Source organism: Plecotus auritus (assembly GCF_963455305.1).
Source record: "Plecotus auritus genome assembly, chromosome: 12".
Taxonomy (NCBI): domain Eukaryota; kingdom Metazoa; phylum Chordata; class Mammalia; order Chiroptera; family Vespertilionidae; genus Plecotus; species Plecotus auritus.
Window position 1 is genome coordinate 40,220,451 of NC_137778.1, and position 15,859 is coordinate 40,236,309.

The window sequence follows — 15,859 nt, forward strand, 5'->3', positions numbered from 1 at the left end:
GTGGTTCCACATGAGCCCCCTCTGGCCACCGAGCTGTTGACTTGAAGAGCCCGGCTCTTCCTTCTCTTCTGGGCCTTCCATACAGCATTTTCCTCTGGCCCTTCCCTCCACTCGCTGGTCTACTGTATTGAGCTAGTTTTATGGTTTGAAGTTGTATTATATATATGTGTGTTATAATATAGATGGGCTGTAAGAAGTTCAGCAGCATTTATTTGGACATTGCTGCCTCTTCGGGAACTGAAAGCAGTGGGCGAATGTGAATGGAGCTCTTCCTAAGCGGTAGGCGCCCCACATGTTATGCGTTCCATTGGTGCTCCTCGGACTTTAATGCAAATCTGTGTCACGTGGGGGCCTGGTAAAAGGTAGGTTCTGATTCATTTGCTCTGGGCAGGGCCCTGGAGCTCCGTTTCTAACTGGCTCCTGGGCCAAAAGGCGGGGCCACAGGCTGCATTCTGAATAGCAAGACATTGTATCATTCGATGCTGGTGACACTGTGAGGTAACGCTTATTGTCCATTTCACATACGTGGAAGCTGAAGGTTAGAGGACTGAGATGATTTTCCCCAGGCCATGTTGCCGGACACCAGCAGAGCCTAGGGCTGCCTCCTGGGATAGTGAATGTTGTCTGGGTTGGAAATGTCCTACACGGGTGCTCTGAGGCGACCTGAAAAAGAATTGCTATGTTTAGTTAACTGTTTCTTTTCTTTTTGTTAATCCTCACCTGAGGATGGATGGATGTGGATATATATATATATATATATATATATATATATATATATATATATATATATATATATTTAGAGAGAGTGGAAGGGAGGGGGAGAGGTAGTGAGTGAGAGAGAAACATTGATGTGAGAGAGAGACAGCGGTTGGTTGCCTTCTGCACGCACCCCAACCGGGATGGGGGATCCAGCCAGCAACTGAGGTACATGCCCTTGACCAGAATTGAACCCGGGACCCTTCAATCTGCTGATGGACACTCAATCCACTGAGCCAAACTGGCTAGGGCAACCGTTTCTTGTTTTATGAAGCTTCTTTTCCAGTTTAATTCCTCTTTTTGCAGGACCTTGTGTTACATGGCGATTCAGATGTGTTGGAATTTGTTTCTAAAGATGAGATGTAGAGGGTGATGCGTTGGCCAGAATTCTAGTTTAGAAAACACCGTGTCACCGGCGCAGTCTGGACTGAGCGCAAGCGGAAATGGATGGGGAAGGGTGCCGGGGGAGGAAATCCTGGGGCTGACTGGCACTTGAACACTGGGGGCTCTCAGTGTGCTACCTCATCACAGGCCCGTGGAGGAGGCAGTCCCTGCCCACAGATCAGCGACACTTTTAAAAATAACATTTGACCTGCTTATAAAATTCATGTTTTGTAATAAAAAAATGGGAGCTGCAGAAATGTAATCATAAAACATGATCTGAAAACCAACTAGCAGGGTTTCCTATTTTACTTTTATTTTCACCTTTTAAAAAAACCTTTAAATGTAAAAGGCGGAGGACCACATGCACACAGAACACCAAGAGTTCAACGTGGCGATTTCTTGCCATAAATAATTTAACCACTATTTTTGGTTTTGAGGGGCAGTAGGAGTAAAAGGGGCAGCATTAAGACCCAACCCCCCGCCCAAGATTTAAGAAATGCCAGTGTGCAGCTTCTGGAGGCTTGTTCCAACTTTCACCGGGCGTCCCAAGGCTGGGCGGACCCTCCCCCTCCGCGCAGCTGGGGGCCGATGCTAATTGCTCTCCAACCTGGGCCCGGGTCACCGGCGCATGCGCAGTGTGGCCGCCGGGCTCCGTGGGCGTTTCGCAGGCCTATTTCTCTGGGGCAGGTTCTGTGCGGTCAGCACAAGGGCCAGGACCGCGACCGCGAGCAGCTCTGCACCTGAGCAGGGAATAGGAAGCCTCTCTAAGTGACAATCGCCTCGCGGCCGAATAGGCCCTGGGGCTGGGGGCGGGTTTCTGCAGGCGTGTGTGTACACACACACACAAACACACACGTTTACGGTGCCAAAAACATCCTCACGCGCTAGTAACTCCGAGGAAGAGCGATTACGGGCTGGGAGAGAAATTTAGGGGACAGAACGAGGAGGGGTGAGGGGTGCCCATCTCTCAAACTTTCAGCTCTGCGTCCTCCAGATGCTCTGCGCCCCGTTTGCATGTCTCTGGTGGGGGGCGGTCCGGGTGCCCCAATTCCTCCTCTGCTCTTCGCAGACCCTTTACAGAACCGCAACCGCTTTTGGGGGGGTTCCCAGTAGGAAGCCCATCGTGCCGCCGTCCCCCAAACCGGGAAGCCGCCCCGGAGACCAACCCCTGGCGCCCGGGGCTGTGCAGCTCCGCGCCCCAGGGGCCGTGGGAGGGGGGTGGGCGGAGGCGTGGGACGCCCCGAGCCGCCCCCGCGCGGCTGCTGACCCCGGGCCAGGGCGGCGCGCGCTCCAACCCGCGCCTCCGGGGACTCCGCCGCCGGCCGGGCGGCGCGCTGGGCATGCTCAGTGGCCGGGCGCCGGCTTGCGAGTCGGAAGCCTGTGCGACGCCGCCGCCGCCGCCGCTGCAGCGAGTCCCGCGCGCTCCCCGGCCGGTTCGGCGGCGGGCACGGAGCGGGGAGCGAGCCGAGCCCCGCGCGGGGCCCCGATACCCGGCCACCGCGGCGCCGGCCCCCTCGCAGGGAAGGGGCCGGCCCTACTGGCGTCGGCGGGGCGCGCAGGAACCAGAGCGGCGGCTGCAACCTCGCCGCCCGCCCCGGGCCGCGTCCCCTAGCCGTCGGGCATGGAGCCGTGGAGGCAGTGCGCCCAATGGCTCATCCACAGCAAGGTGCTGCCCGCCAACCACCGGGTGACCTGGGACTCGGCTCAGGTGTTCGACCTGGCGCAGACCCTGCGCGATGGAGTCCTCCTCTGCCAGCTGCTCAACAACCTCCGGGCGCGCTCCATCAACCTGAAGGAGATCAACCTGAGGCCGCAGATGTCCCAGGTGAGGAGGCCGGCGGGCGCCTCGGTCCCCGGCCCGCTGCTCCCATTAATCACCCGGCTAATGTCTTTGTGTGGATGCAAACCTCTAGGTGCGCCCGGCTTGCCCTGCCTCCCAGCCTCCTGCTTTGGGGACCACCTCGGCTTTTCAGACCTCGGCTGGGGAAGGTTTGGCTCTTTAGCTGAACGCTAAAGCCCAGCGTCCGGAGGTGGTAGGAGGGTTTCGGAAAGGCTTTCTGTGCGGCGGGAAACAATACTGCCGGAGGGCCCCCCTCACCTACTTTTGTGCATGTGTGTGTGCGTGCGTGTGCAACAAAAGGATTCGGAGCCAGCCCCTTTACAATAACGAAGGGGTGGGATGCACCGAGATGATGGGCTGAGTCTGCCTTCAGTGCAAGTCTCTTTGGCTTGCGTCTCGTCCCCATGTTTTCTTGAAAGAGGAACCATGACTTCGATGAGGACTCGAGGAAGTGGAGGGCGTTCCGGGACCGTTATCTGTACTGGGATGACCCTGGGCGAAGGGAGGCAAAGGGGGCACCGCAGGGAGGCGCCCCGAGAGCCCCCGAGCGCGTGGGGCCGGCTGGCGAGCGAGCGGCTCTGTTTACAGTTCTGGCTGAGCCATGTGAGAAGGAACGGGGCCAGCCTCTCTCGGCAGCGGCAGGAAGCGAGAAGTTTCGCTCGAGATTCCGCTTTCCCTCGCTCAGGGCGCTCAGGGCCGCCCGCTCTGCTGCTGCGGTGCAGGCTTGGCTCCCGCGGCTGCAGGCGCCTCTTGGTGAGGGGGGCGGGGGTGCACCCTAGAGTCAACTCGGAAGGCCCCGCTCAGAGGAACAGTGCTTTCTGGGCCCTGGCAGAAAGTGTGTGCACAGAAAGTTGGTGAACCCGACTCAGCACACCCATTTTCTCTTTCACAGTGTAAAAAACCCCTTTCAACTTAAAAGGGAGGGGAAAGAGGCCCTCCATGACACATCCTGAATGATAGGCAACCTTGGCTGCCTAGCAACCAGAGCAGTGCCTTTTACCACACATTGACTTTATATATTTACCAATTATGTGGTCATCCCTTCTTCCGGATGGCAGTGTCTTATCAGGGTCCCCCAGCACCTTGAATTCGGCTCCTTGCCTGTCTGCCTTCACCTGCTGGCTAGCTCTCCCCAAGAAAGGACAGGCGTGAAGCAGTGAGAGCCATGTGCTCTTAGAAGTGAGACCAGTTGTTTTCCACTCTGCCTAGTCCTGGGTGGTGATTGCTGACTCCTGGACCCCTTTTGAGCTGCCCCAGTTCTGGCTGTTCTGTCCAGGGGGTCAGCAGACATTTCCATTATACTGGGAGCCACCGATGCCCACTCTCCCCCGGCCTCCAGCCTCATGGAAGCAGAGCAGGTCAGGATGCCACAGCCCACCAGCAGGAAGAGCAGTGCTGAGTGCATTTCCTGAAACTCCGGTGTCCTGGAACCCCCGGGGGCTGTTCTCTAAGCTGTTCTCTGTAATCAGGTTTTCTGGACAGCTGTGGATCTCTCTTTAACTTTCTATCCCTTGTTCGAATGTCAACAATCATAGGAAATCTTTTCAAATGTGTTTTTGCTGTTCTCTTTGTAGCACATATTAGATATAATTGAATCCTTTTGAGGACTAAGGGCCGTCATTATAAGCATCACTAATGAAAATTGAGCCCTTATGATGTTCTACAAAATCTGTTCCCTGCGGGGGCGGGGAGGGGTACCACAGTGAGCACAGCAGGATCGAGCCCTAAAGGAATCATTACTGTGCCATCAGATAAGCCACCGGGCTTTAATGAGCTAAACAGCCAGTGGCCCTCCTTAGGCTGTTGTGCTTTTTGGTTCTTCAGTCTGACCCTGAGCTTCCTGGTTCCACCTTCAGTGCAGTTTCCTCTCCAGTGTCTTCCGGGCGAGGGCTTCTCCCAGAGGCGAACCCTGGAAGGCTGGCACCTGAGTGTGGTGGTCCGTTTTCTTCTTGGGTCTTGGCCTCCTTTCAGAGAGACGGTTTCTAAACAGCTGAGTGCTGGACAGGGGAGTCGGATTGTACAAGTTGTCATTAAACCCTCAAATGAGACTTCATTCAGCAAGCTGACATATTTAACACGCCTGCAGGTGTCCAGCACATACTGTGTAACTTAACAGATACTCACTACCAGCAAAATTATTAGAAATATCCCCCCCCTGCTATTGTCTTAGATTATAACAAATTTAAAGACACTTGCAAGGCTTACAGATTTTTTTGAGGGATGACATCTCCAAATATCACTGTCTTTACTCATATATCTTTCTTGGTAAAGGTTCTAGATGCTTCTGTCATAAGGTTCTTACTCTATCGGCTCTGTTCATACTCAATAGTGAATAACCTAGAAACCCTGACAGGCGTCCCAGCAGACTTACCCTTACCCTTCTGAATTTAGAGATGTCAATACTAGTACTTGTGGCTTTTGCCCTAACAGCCATTCTGTCCACCTGATTGAGGTTCTACTGAAGGTATTAATTTGAAATGGATAGAGAGCCCACGATCTTCTAATCCAGGAAATACCTGGAAGCTCTCACTTTCTAGGTTTGTGGTATTTGAGACTGCTTGAACAGATGTTGACAAATGAAATTTTGGTTGATTTTTAATTTATTTTTTTAAGATACATTTTTTTTATTGATTTCAGAGCAGAAAGGAGAGGGAGAGAGAGATAGAAACATCAATGATGAGAGAGAACCATTGATTGGTTGCCTCCTGCACACCCCCTACAGGGGACTGAGCCTGCAACCAAGGCATGTGCCCTTGACCGGAATCGAACCTGGGACCCTTCAGTCTGCAGGCTGATGCTCTATCCACTGAGCCAAACCAGCCAGGGCTGGAATTTTAGTTTATTGATGTTTGGCTTGAGCTGTGGGACATGCCCACGTGTCAAGGTTAGAGAGACAAGAACCTGGAAAGGAGTGGAGATGGAGAGGGAGAGGAGGTAGGAGGGAAACCGGTAAAATGTGTTTCCAGGAATCCAAGTGAGTGAAGTGTTTGTAGAAGGAGTGATCAGACATGTCAAATGCTGCCAATGGAGTGAGTAAAATGAATTGAGGATGGAGTATTGTATTAAGCAAAATAAAGTTCTTTGGTGACCTTGACAGACACAGATTTGGTGAGTGATGGTCAGACATCCATTTGCAGAAGAAGAGAGCTCGGGAGGAGAGGATGGAGACAGCAAGCATAGACATCTCCCTGGGAGTGATCTTGCTGTAAATAGAGCAGAAAAATGGGGCCATGGCTAGTGGGGGAAGAGGGATCGAGAAAGCATTATTTTCTGGTCACATAGAATTCATATTTTATACCTATTAAAAGAGTTCTTTTAGGTTGAGACAGAGTTTATCATGTCTACATGTGTATGTGTGGGAAAATACATATGTACACTGTATATATAAGAAAACATAGGGGAAATAAACCTGTGTTCCTAAAACTTCTCTTCCCTCACATGCTGTTCTTAAGACCATTTCCTCTCAGTCATCGATTTCCACTGATTATGCTTTTTTCATGTAATCTTTTATTCTGAGGACCAAGGGTTGTTGATGGGTAGCATTTCTAACAGAATACGCTACTGTTGTCCCCAAGATTCCCTTCCAAGCTGGGGTTGGGTTTTGATGCTGTTACTACTTAAGAAAAGTTAAAGAGAACCGTATTTCTGCTCTTCTGGTGACCTTGCTTCCGAATCTACTGAGAAAGCAGACAGAGGAGGGCTCCCACCTTCCTGCGCCTGCGCCCGCAGACAGTGCTTTCTCTCCTGTTCCGTGGGTGAATGATCAGAGCTCCTCACTCCCTCCCCGTGCTTCCTGCATCCTCAGCTCACCCCTGGATCTGCCCATGAGCATGCAATTATGTCAGTAGTCCCCTCGTTTGATTCAGGAAATGTTTCCAAGGTAGAGCCACAGACTTGCTGAGCATTGGGTGTGATGGAGAGTGACTCCTAGGGTTTACCAGAACTCCCGGGGCAGGTGTCAGCGTCAGCCTGCTTATAACTGTTTAACGGATGCCGTGGATCACGGGATGGAGTCCAGGCTCCTTCGCAAGCACGCAAGGGCCCCTGGTCTGCGCCGGTTTGTCCTCGAAGCTCTGCTCCACTCTGTGCTGCTAAAAGGCTCTGAACCTTCGCACATGCCCATTTCTCTGCTTGAGATGCCCCTTCTCATTCTTCAGGTTGAAGATTCTATTCAAGGGTCACCCCTTGCAGTGAGGGCTTCCGGACTTCTCCCCGAGGCGTGGCTGGTCTCGTGCTGCTTTGTCTGGGGCTCATGGGTGGAGCCAGCATTTCCTGCCCTATTTGGCAATATTTTCCTCATCTGTCTCCCTTCCAGGCTGTGACCTGCCTGAGGCTGCCCTAGGCGTCCTTGGTTATAATGCATCTGTAGACACTGACACAGGGACTCATCCATAGTACCCATGCATAAGTAGGCATGTACGAATCCATTGATAGTGGATTGCAAATGGAGACTCTGTATACTGCCTTTTCAAATGTACAGGGTCATTAAAAACAAAAACCACCTGTTCACTAAGTGGCATTACTACACTGCTTACCGCCAGGTGAGTGACCGAACCTGTCTCAGAAGTAGGCACAGTAAAAGAACCTCCCTCCCAGAGTGCTCCTGAGGACAGGGAATGAATCAGCCTGTGGCCCACAGGTGTAAATTTGCAATACAGGTTAACTATTTGTGTATAATTATGACTACAGCTGCTGCAGAAACAAACGAGGTTGTGTGTTCACACCCACCGTGCCTGAGCTAATGGTCACACACCGTGAGACAGGCTTTGTTATCGATCCCCATGCGTTAGATACTCTCCTGGGCTAAGCGGAGGTGGTAACTTGTACGAACACGCAGTTCTCGGTGGAGCCCAGATTAGAATCACAACATTCGAAGTGACGTGCGTTCCCATCAGCAAGGCACTGGCACCTCGAATGTGAACCGCAATGACGTTCTCTCTTTTCACTGGGTGGCTCTCTTGCCGTGCTCCCTTGGAGAATGTTCTGGTTGGTTTTGTGGCTGTCGAAAACAGCACCTCCATGCTACTTGGATATTGGGTCATAATTTTGCTTCAGGGTATTGAATGTACCAACGGGGTGATTTTATACACATCATACTATTCCGTGTAAAGTGGGAGGTAGACCTTTGACATGCATGTGATGGTTACAGGAAGTAAAACCAGATAGAAAAACTCAGAAGAGTTAATGAGAGAAAAGGACAAAATGAGTGTAACTGGTCCTCTTTGACCTTTTAATACTATGTCCCCGACAGCTGGCCTCTTCTTTTTCTTCATTTAAAATTTTATTTTTCAATTATAGTTTATATTCAGTATTATTTTGTATTAGTTACAGGTGAACAGCATAGTGGTTAGACATCATATACTTTATAAAATAACCCCCCTGATAATTCCAGCCCCACCTGGCACCAAACATAGTTATTACAATATGATTGGCTATGTTCCCTGTGCTGTACTTCACACCGGGACTGTTTTGTACCTACCACTCTACTTCTCTATCCCTTCACCTTTTACACCCAGTTCTTCAGCCCCCATCCCCTCTGCCAACCATCAATCTGGTCTCTGGATCTATGAGTCTGTTTTTGTTTGTTTGTTTGTTTGTTAATCCTCGCCAGAGGATATGTTCTCCATTGCTTTTCAGAGAGAGTGGAAGGGAGGGAGGGACAAGGGGAGAGAGAGAAACAATGATGTGCGAGAGACACATCCACTGGTTGCCTCCCGCATGCACCCTGAACCTGCAAACCAGGTTCGTGCCCTTGACCGGGAATCAACCCCTAGCCACCCCAGCCAGGGCCATGAGTCTGTTTCTTTTCTTTTTTTTTTTTTTTGCTTATTTTGCTCTTTAGATTCCACAGATGAGTGAAATCATATGGTATTTGTCTTTCTCTGTCTGACTTATTTCACTTAGCATAATACCCTCCAGGTCCATTCCAGTTATTGCAAATGGTGAGTTTTCATTATTTTTTTCTGGCTGACGAATATTGCATTGGGTATATACATCCACTCGTCATTGATGGGCTCATGGTTGCTTCCGGTGCGTGGTTGTTGTAAATAGCACATGACAGCGGCCCTTGAGCACATGGTGAGTGCTCTCTTGAGCTGGGTGGGCGGTGCCTGCATTTTCCTGGGCAGCAGGGACACTGGTGTTTTAAATGATATCCTTCAGACAGTGGTCATTTTTCTTTCCTGTATTATAACCATTCTTGTAAATTCACAGACACTTATTACTAGCTATTGTTTATTTACATATTTTAAACATTTTATCAAATTTATTGGGGCGCCATTGGTTCATAAGACCATATATGTTCCAAGTGTACAATTCTGTATATTCATCTGTATATTGCATGTTCTCACCACCCACAGACTAGTCTCCTTCCGTCACCACATACTTGACCCTCTTTACCCTCTTCTAGTCCTCCCTCCCCTGACCCATTTCCCTCTGGTAATCACCATACTGTTCTTCCTGTCTAAGTTTTTTCTTTGTTTTTGTTGTTCATTTGTTGCTTTCAGTTTTATATCCCACATATGAGTGACATCATATGGTGCTTGTCTTTTTTCCGTCTGACTTATTTCATGTAGCATGATGCTCTCCAGATCCATCCATGTTGTCGCAAATGGCAGTATGTCATCTTTGCTTAGGGCCGAGTAGTATTCCACAGTATATGTGCACCACTCTTCGTTATCCAGTCCGCTGTCACTTCGGTGTTTCCATGGCTTGACCACTGGGAGTAATGCTATGATGAACATAGAGGTACCTGTCTTAATGAATAATGTCTTCAAATTTTTCAGGTAGGTACCCAGAAGAGGCATTGCTGGGTCGTAGGTATTATTAACTGGCTGTTTAGGATACTGTAGGTCCTCACTTAATGCTGCTGATCGGTTCTGTGACCTTAAGTGAAACGACATATAAGGAAACCAGTTTTACCGTAGGCTGATAGAAATGAGCCGAGTTTCCAGGCATCTCAGCAATGGTATTTGAGGACCTGCTGTATTATTATATCCCTTTCTCCTCCATCAGCACAAACCCTGCATGGTGTTAAGACCCGTCACAAGTTTACCTCCGGCCTCTCCACAGTCTTGAGCATTTAGTGAAAGAACATTGAGCGGCAAGAGAGTAGCTACTTTGGACTTTTCTGGAAAGTTATTTAGAATTGTACCGTGTGCTGCTGTCAGACTGTGCTTTCAAAATCTGTGTTGCAAGAAGTGTAGTCAGCTTTTGAACTGCTTGCTTAACAGGAAGTCAGCAGCACATGTCGCTCACATGGGAGTTCTCTAATGGGTCAATTAATATGGAATATTTAATGAAACACTCGATACCCACCTCCCATGATTTCCAAAGTGCTTGTCTTAAAATAGATCTGAAACAGCTGCTCTAACAGACACGCATCCCACCCCTGTGCCCATGAGTGGCAGGAGCCTTCCCCGCAGTGTGGGGCAGCGTGGGGCAGGTTTAACAAAAGGCACCTAGGCTCCGGTCCCAGCTCTGAGGGACTCAGCCGGTACCTGCTTCTCGTTGTCTCTGCCTTCCATACTTACAGCTGTTCCAGCAAATACTTACATAGACAGCAGCTATAAAGAGCAGCTAATTTTTTTTTTACACGTGTTTAGTTCTCACCCGGGAGGCCTGTGGTTCCATGCAGAGTTTGGGACAAGGCAGACGTGTTGGGGTCCCATTTTACTTGTGGAGTCTCAGTATCCTCACATTATAGGCAGGAAATAGTCAAACCTTTGCAGCATCGTGGGGAGAATGAGACAGTATTTGTAAAATGCCTGGGGCATAGTAGAAATGACACAGGATTTTATTTTCTTCCTCCTCCCCCACTTCCTGGATCCTCACACGTCTAAGAGGCAGGAAAACAAGATCTTATCGCCCTTGTACAGAGGAGGAAATTGAGATGCGCACTGGCCGAAGGACGATTCTCAAGGTCACGCAGACAGGACGTGGTGAGGACAGGACTTGAGTCCAGTTGTCCTAATTCCAAATCCTGTGAGGTTCCTCGTTCCTGCCGCCAAGCTCAGTGGATAGATGGATGGTGAACGGCATGAGCAAACGGCGGGGAAGAGGCTTGGAAAAAGCAAGACCTGCTCACAGACGCTTAGCGTTTAGCGTACAGTGACCTGCATTGTTTGGCACTGAAATCGGCTGTTTAAAATAGAAACATCTGAAAGAACAAAACCCGGTTCCCTTACTATCTATCTGGTCTGATTATCTAGTCGGTGGGCGATTTGCTTTTTAGTGATCTCATCGCTGCTGTGCTTTCCGTGTGGTTCTGTCTTCGTGAGAGCCGGTGCATGTGATGTGATTGATTAATTAAATCAGCCATTTGGCTACTAAGTCTCAGCTGTCATAATGGATGCTGAGGGTTCACGGGTGGACCCTGTGTTGCCTTAGTCTACACGGCATGGATCTTACCTCCAACGTGGCCTTGCAAACAGAGCTGGGCAGGGAGATTGGAGTTGGAGTGAATGAGCTTGGTGGGTGTTGGATAGGTGGGAGATGCTTCTTTGGATGCATTGGTAAATTTCTAGATGGAAGGTATGACGCTAATGTCACAAAATGGGCTGTGTGTGTGTGTGTGTGCGTGCGCACTGTGGCTGAAGGTATTTCTGTCCTTCCAAAGACATTTATCTAGTGCCTCCTCTGTGCAGGGCACCGGAGGCATACAGATAAATCCTGTGAAGTTTCTGCTTTTGGGGGGTCAGGAACCAGACTTGACCTTGGAGGACGACTTTTGCAAGAACACAGAAGAAGTCAGTCAGTGGATGCTACAAGGCTGGTGCAGAGTGCAGGCAGCTGAGTGAGCCCGATGAGACCAGCAAGGGGACAGGCAGGCGTGGTTACTGGAGAGGAAGAAGGTTTGCGGAAGAACACGGGGTGGGGAGAGTGTGTGTGTGAGATGAGGAATGTGCAGAGACCTTCAGTCCTCAGTACTGTCCCCAACCAGACAGTCATTCTGAGCAATGATGACATTTCCTTAATAACCCGGGTGCTGGGATATGGCTGTACCCTTTGCCTTTGGCAGTGAAGATGCTAAATCACTTGTCTTTGGTGGGTGCCTGGGGCATCGGAGGATGGCCTGTTCTCTTGAGTAAGCAGTTAACTAGCAGTTAACTATGCAGCTTCACAGTTTAGAATCTACAGAGACGAAACTAATATTAACAGTAGCCGTGTCACATTCTCTCCTTAACCTGTGTCTCTGGGAGGACCTAAGTCTCATGCTCATTCTGAGCTCCAGACACCTCAGTTCCTGCTTCCCCCTCACGAGGACCAATTGCTATATTCTCCTGAATCCACGATAGTCGATGGGCAAGTACAAGATTCTGTGTCCACGTTCTCTGCCGTCAGGAAGAATCTGAAGCCAAGCATTTCTTGGGTGGCTGACTGTGCCCTGAGCTTACTAACTCTCTTAGCCAACAAATGCTTTCTTCTGTTTGAGGGTCCGCTGAGTCTACACTCTGGATTATCAATAAGCAACAGAATTATTGTAGATTCATTTTCCCTGTCGGCACTGCGTGCACGATTAAGTGAAAGTTGCGCTAGTTGAATGGTAACATCACAAGAAGAGAAAGTGAGCAGATACTGTGAGCTGGCTGCAGAGGGGACAGGTGGCCTGGGCCCTGCCGGGAACTGAAAGAGGTGACTCCAGAGCTTCTGGGTTCTTGGTGGATGCTCGCTCAGGCGTGCCAGTGGCCTCTGGAGACCACAAACCAGAGTAGCATCCAGCTTCTCAAAGTTTTCATGACACCTGGTCCTCTCTGGGACTCTAATGGACTCAATATTCCCTTCAAGACCCAGAACTCTTCGGGATGAGACAGCAAAAAAAACCAAAACCCAAAACAACAACAACAAAACAACCCCCTGTGCATTTCCCACCAGGGCCAGCTCCTTTATCTCGTGCGGTTCACTTCTGCAAGTGCGAAACTGCATTGTGCTCACCCAGAAGTAGGGTCCCTTCTTGCCCTCACTCACTCATTCAGCCAGCTTTTATTGAAACACCACATCCAAAGCTCTGGCGAGGTCCTGAGGCGTGACGCGGGACTCGGCCATAAGAGCAGTGTGCGCTGGAGGCTAACCTCACACTTCTCCGTGCTGCCCGGTGGAAGAACTTGAAGTGAAAGTCCTGGAGGTGACTAACCGGTTTGGCTCAGTGGCTAGAGCGTCGGCCTGGGGACTGAGGGGTCCCGGGTTCAATTCCAGTCAAGGGCATGTACCTTGGTTGCGGGCACATCCCCAGTGGGGGGTGTGCAGGAGGCAGCTGATTGATGTCTCTCTCTCATCGATGTTTCTAACTCTCTATCCCTCTCCCTTCCTTCCTCTCTGTGAAAAATCAATAAAGTATATTAAAAAAAAAAAAAAAAAAGAAAGAAAGTAAGTCCTGGAGGTGACTGGGCCTCTTCCCCGTCTTCTCTCAGGCCTACCTGCTTGCCCAGCGGGAGGTGGTTGTCTGGTCTCATTCCTAAGGGAGGCGCTGCAGAGCAGGTTCTGTCTTCAAGGAGGAGATGCACAGCTGACGGTTTGTTAGTTTACTTGTTTTGCTGGAGTGAGAGCCTGCATCCTCTAAGCTACATTTGCTAATATACATTAGCTCTTATCAATAAGAAGCTCCACTTTCATCTGATTCCTGTATGTGTTGTACCTATTGGGGTTCTCCATCAGTAGGAAAGGGGAGTGTTTATTACTTTGACCTTGAGGGGCTGTGAAGCATCTGCGGCCTCGCCCCCAGGCAAGTGGCTTAACCGGGCACAGTCATTTGTGCTGTGGTCTGGGCCTGAGCAAGTGCAGGGTGGCGGTCCTGGCTGGGCTTCGTGGGGGGCAGAGGCGCTGATCATTTGGGATTTGTGGGGTCAGCGTGGACAGGTGTTGTAGGTGAGGCCGAGGTTGGCCCTTTCTAGTCATTTGTGGAGGAATAGCATTTGCTGCTTTGACTGTGTTTTAGCCAAAGCTGCAGGCCGGGACTTCAGACTGCAGAGTCACCAAGATTTAAGGATCTTGTGTGTGGTTCTTCCTTTTAAATCGTGAGAATGTGGCCACGGTAGGGAATGAGAAATGGGCTTCACCACATTCAGTTCATTTCAGTTCAGGCTGAAGGAAGGCCCTGGGGGGACTAACCTCATGTGATTTTGTAGTTTATCTAAGATTTTAATAGAACACCCATCACGGGACCCACCTCCATGGACCACTCTGAGCAGACGGAGAAAGCGCCTTCTCTGCAGATGGGCGGGCCTCTGACGGGCCCTGGACTGGGCTGAGCTCCATACAGCCCTGGGACAGAGGCACGACTCGTTCTCCGGCTGAGTGTCCTCCACACTGAACATGAGTGATGTCTGCTCTGGATTTGTTGAGTATATCAGTTCCGCCCATTGGGTCATTGAACTGTGACCACCTACCGAAGAGTTGTAGAATTAAAAACTATTTCCTTCTTCAATGACAATTTACATTCAGTAGTATTTTGTGTTTGCTTCAGGTGAAGAGTTGTAGATTTTCTTAATAAGCAAATAAAAGGGAACGCAACTGTCCCAGCCAGTGTGGCTCAGTGGTTAAGCATTAATTAGCCTATGAACCAGGAGATCCCGGTTCAATTCTCCATCCCCAGTGTGGGGTGTGCAGGTGGCAGCCAATCAGTGATTCTCTCTCATCATTGATGTTTCCATCTCTCCCCCTTTCTTTTCTCTCTGAAATCAATACAAACATATATTTTTAAAAAAGGGAATGCGGCCATCCTCACCTTAAGCTGTATTCCCGGGTGGAATAGACAGTCCCCATGAGCCAGTGAAATAAATGCTTGCAAAGCCAAACATGAAGGTGATGGTTACAAAGGTCTGAGCCCCAAACCCTCTGATTAAGGAGAAACTACAGTGGTTGGAAACTCTGCCAGAGGGGACTGGCCTGGCATTGCTGGGAACTGACAGAGGTGACTCAAGAGCTTCTGGTTTCTTGGTCTTATCCGAAAAGGAACAGTTTAGAAGAGGATGAAGTAAGCTAGGACAAAGGTTGACACATCTGATGAGAGAAATGAAGGGGAAAATGAGCTCAGGCCAGAACAGAGAGAGATAGAGAGGCAGGGAGATCCCCTCCAGCGGTCCTGATAAGAGAGGGGAAGGGGCCTGGAGGAAAGGGAGTGTGATGGGTCTGAAAGGCTTCCACAGGGATCCAGAAAAGACTGCCAAGTGCTCCGTGGAAGGTGCAGCCAGAGTCTGAAAGAGGAAGAGCTGGAAATTGGGTTTTGCGTAGCTCAGGGCCGAGTGGGGGTTTGCATTTCGTGCCTTGCCTAAAGGTTTTTGCTAGTACAGGTTGAAACGCAGCTGACTTGTTTTTCCACTGTGGAACCCAGCCAGGGCTTATGTGTGCCCTGTGGGGACCCCTTCTTCTAGCATGGAGAAGCCCTCTCCCGTCCCACCGGGCTGTGGCCCTGGGAGATAGCAGTTCTAGCTGGGCACAGAACACTAGCATTGGAGAGGGATAGCCCTGAGTTTATTCGGGTGACCTTGGTTAATAAGATGATACAGGTTTCAGGGGTACAGTTCTATAATACATCATGTATATATTGTGTTGTCAGATCACAAAGGGTCTTGTTCAGGATTTCGGACGCCACCCCCAAGTCACCATGGACTACATTTGAAAAATGTTCAGTTGCGGCCTACCTATACCTTTGTAGGTGTTACAGTGATGCCTACGTTGTATGAAAGCCTCATCCTGAGTCTTTTCGAATTTTATGAGGATGTTGGATCTTCCTCTGAAAACCTTAGGATGAGTGTTCAGAGCTTTTTGGCCAGTGGATTATTATATTTTCTTTTTTTTTTAAAAATATTTTACTGATTTTTTACAGAGAGGAAGGGAAAGGGATAGAGTCAGAAACATCCATGAGAGAGAAACATCGATCAG

At 49.8% G+C, this 15,859-nt stretch overlaps 1 protein-coding gene across 3 annotated transcripts in view; it reads left to right on the forward strand.

Annotated features, from left to right (window-relative positions):
• Nucleotides 1-2,505: 2,505 nt before the first annotated feature.
• Nucleotides 2,506-15,859, forward strand: part of VAV3 (vav guanine nucleotide exchange factor 3) — a 178,032-nt gene continuing 164,678 nt past the window's right edge. For all 3 annotated transcript variants that reach the window (XM_080648159.1, XM_080648160.1, XM_080648161.1), the window contains exon 1: nt 2,506-2,965. In XM_080648159.1, the coding sequence (XP_080504285.1) occupies nt 2,762-2,965 (204 nt within the window). In that variant the 5' untranslated portion in view covers nt 2,506-2,761. The remainder of the gene's footprint in view (nt 2,966-15,859) is intronic.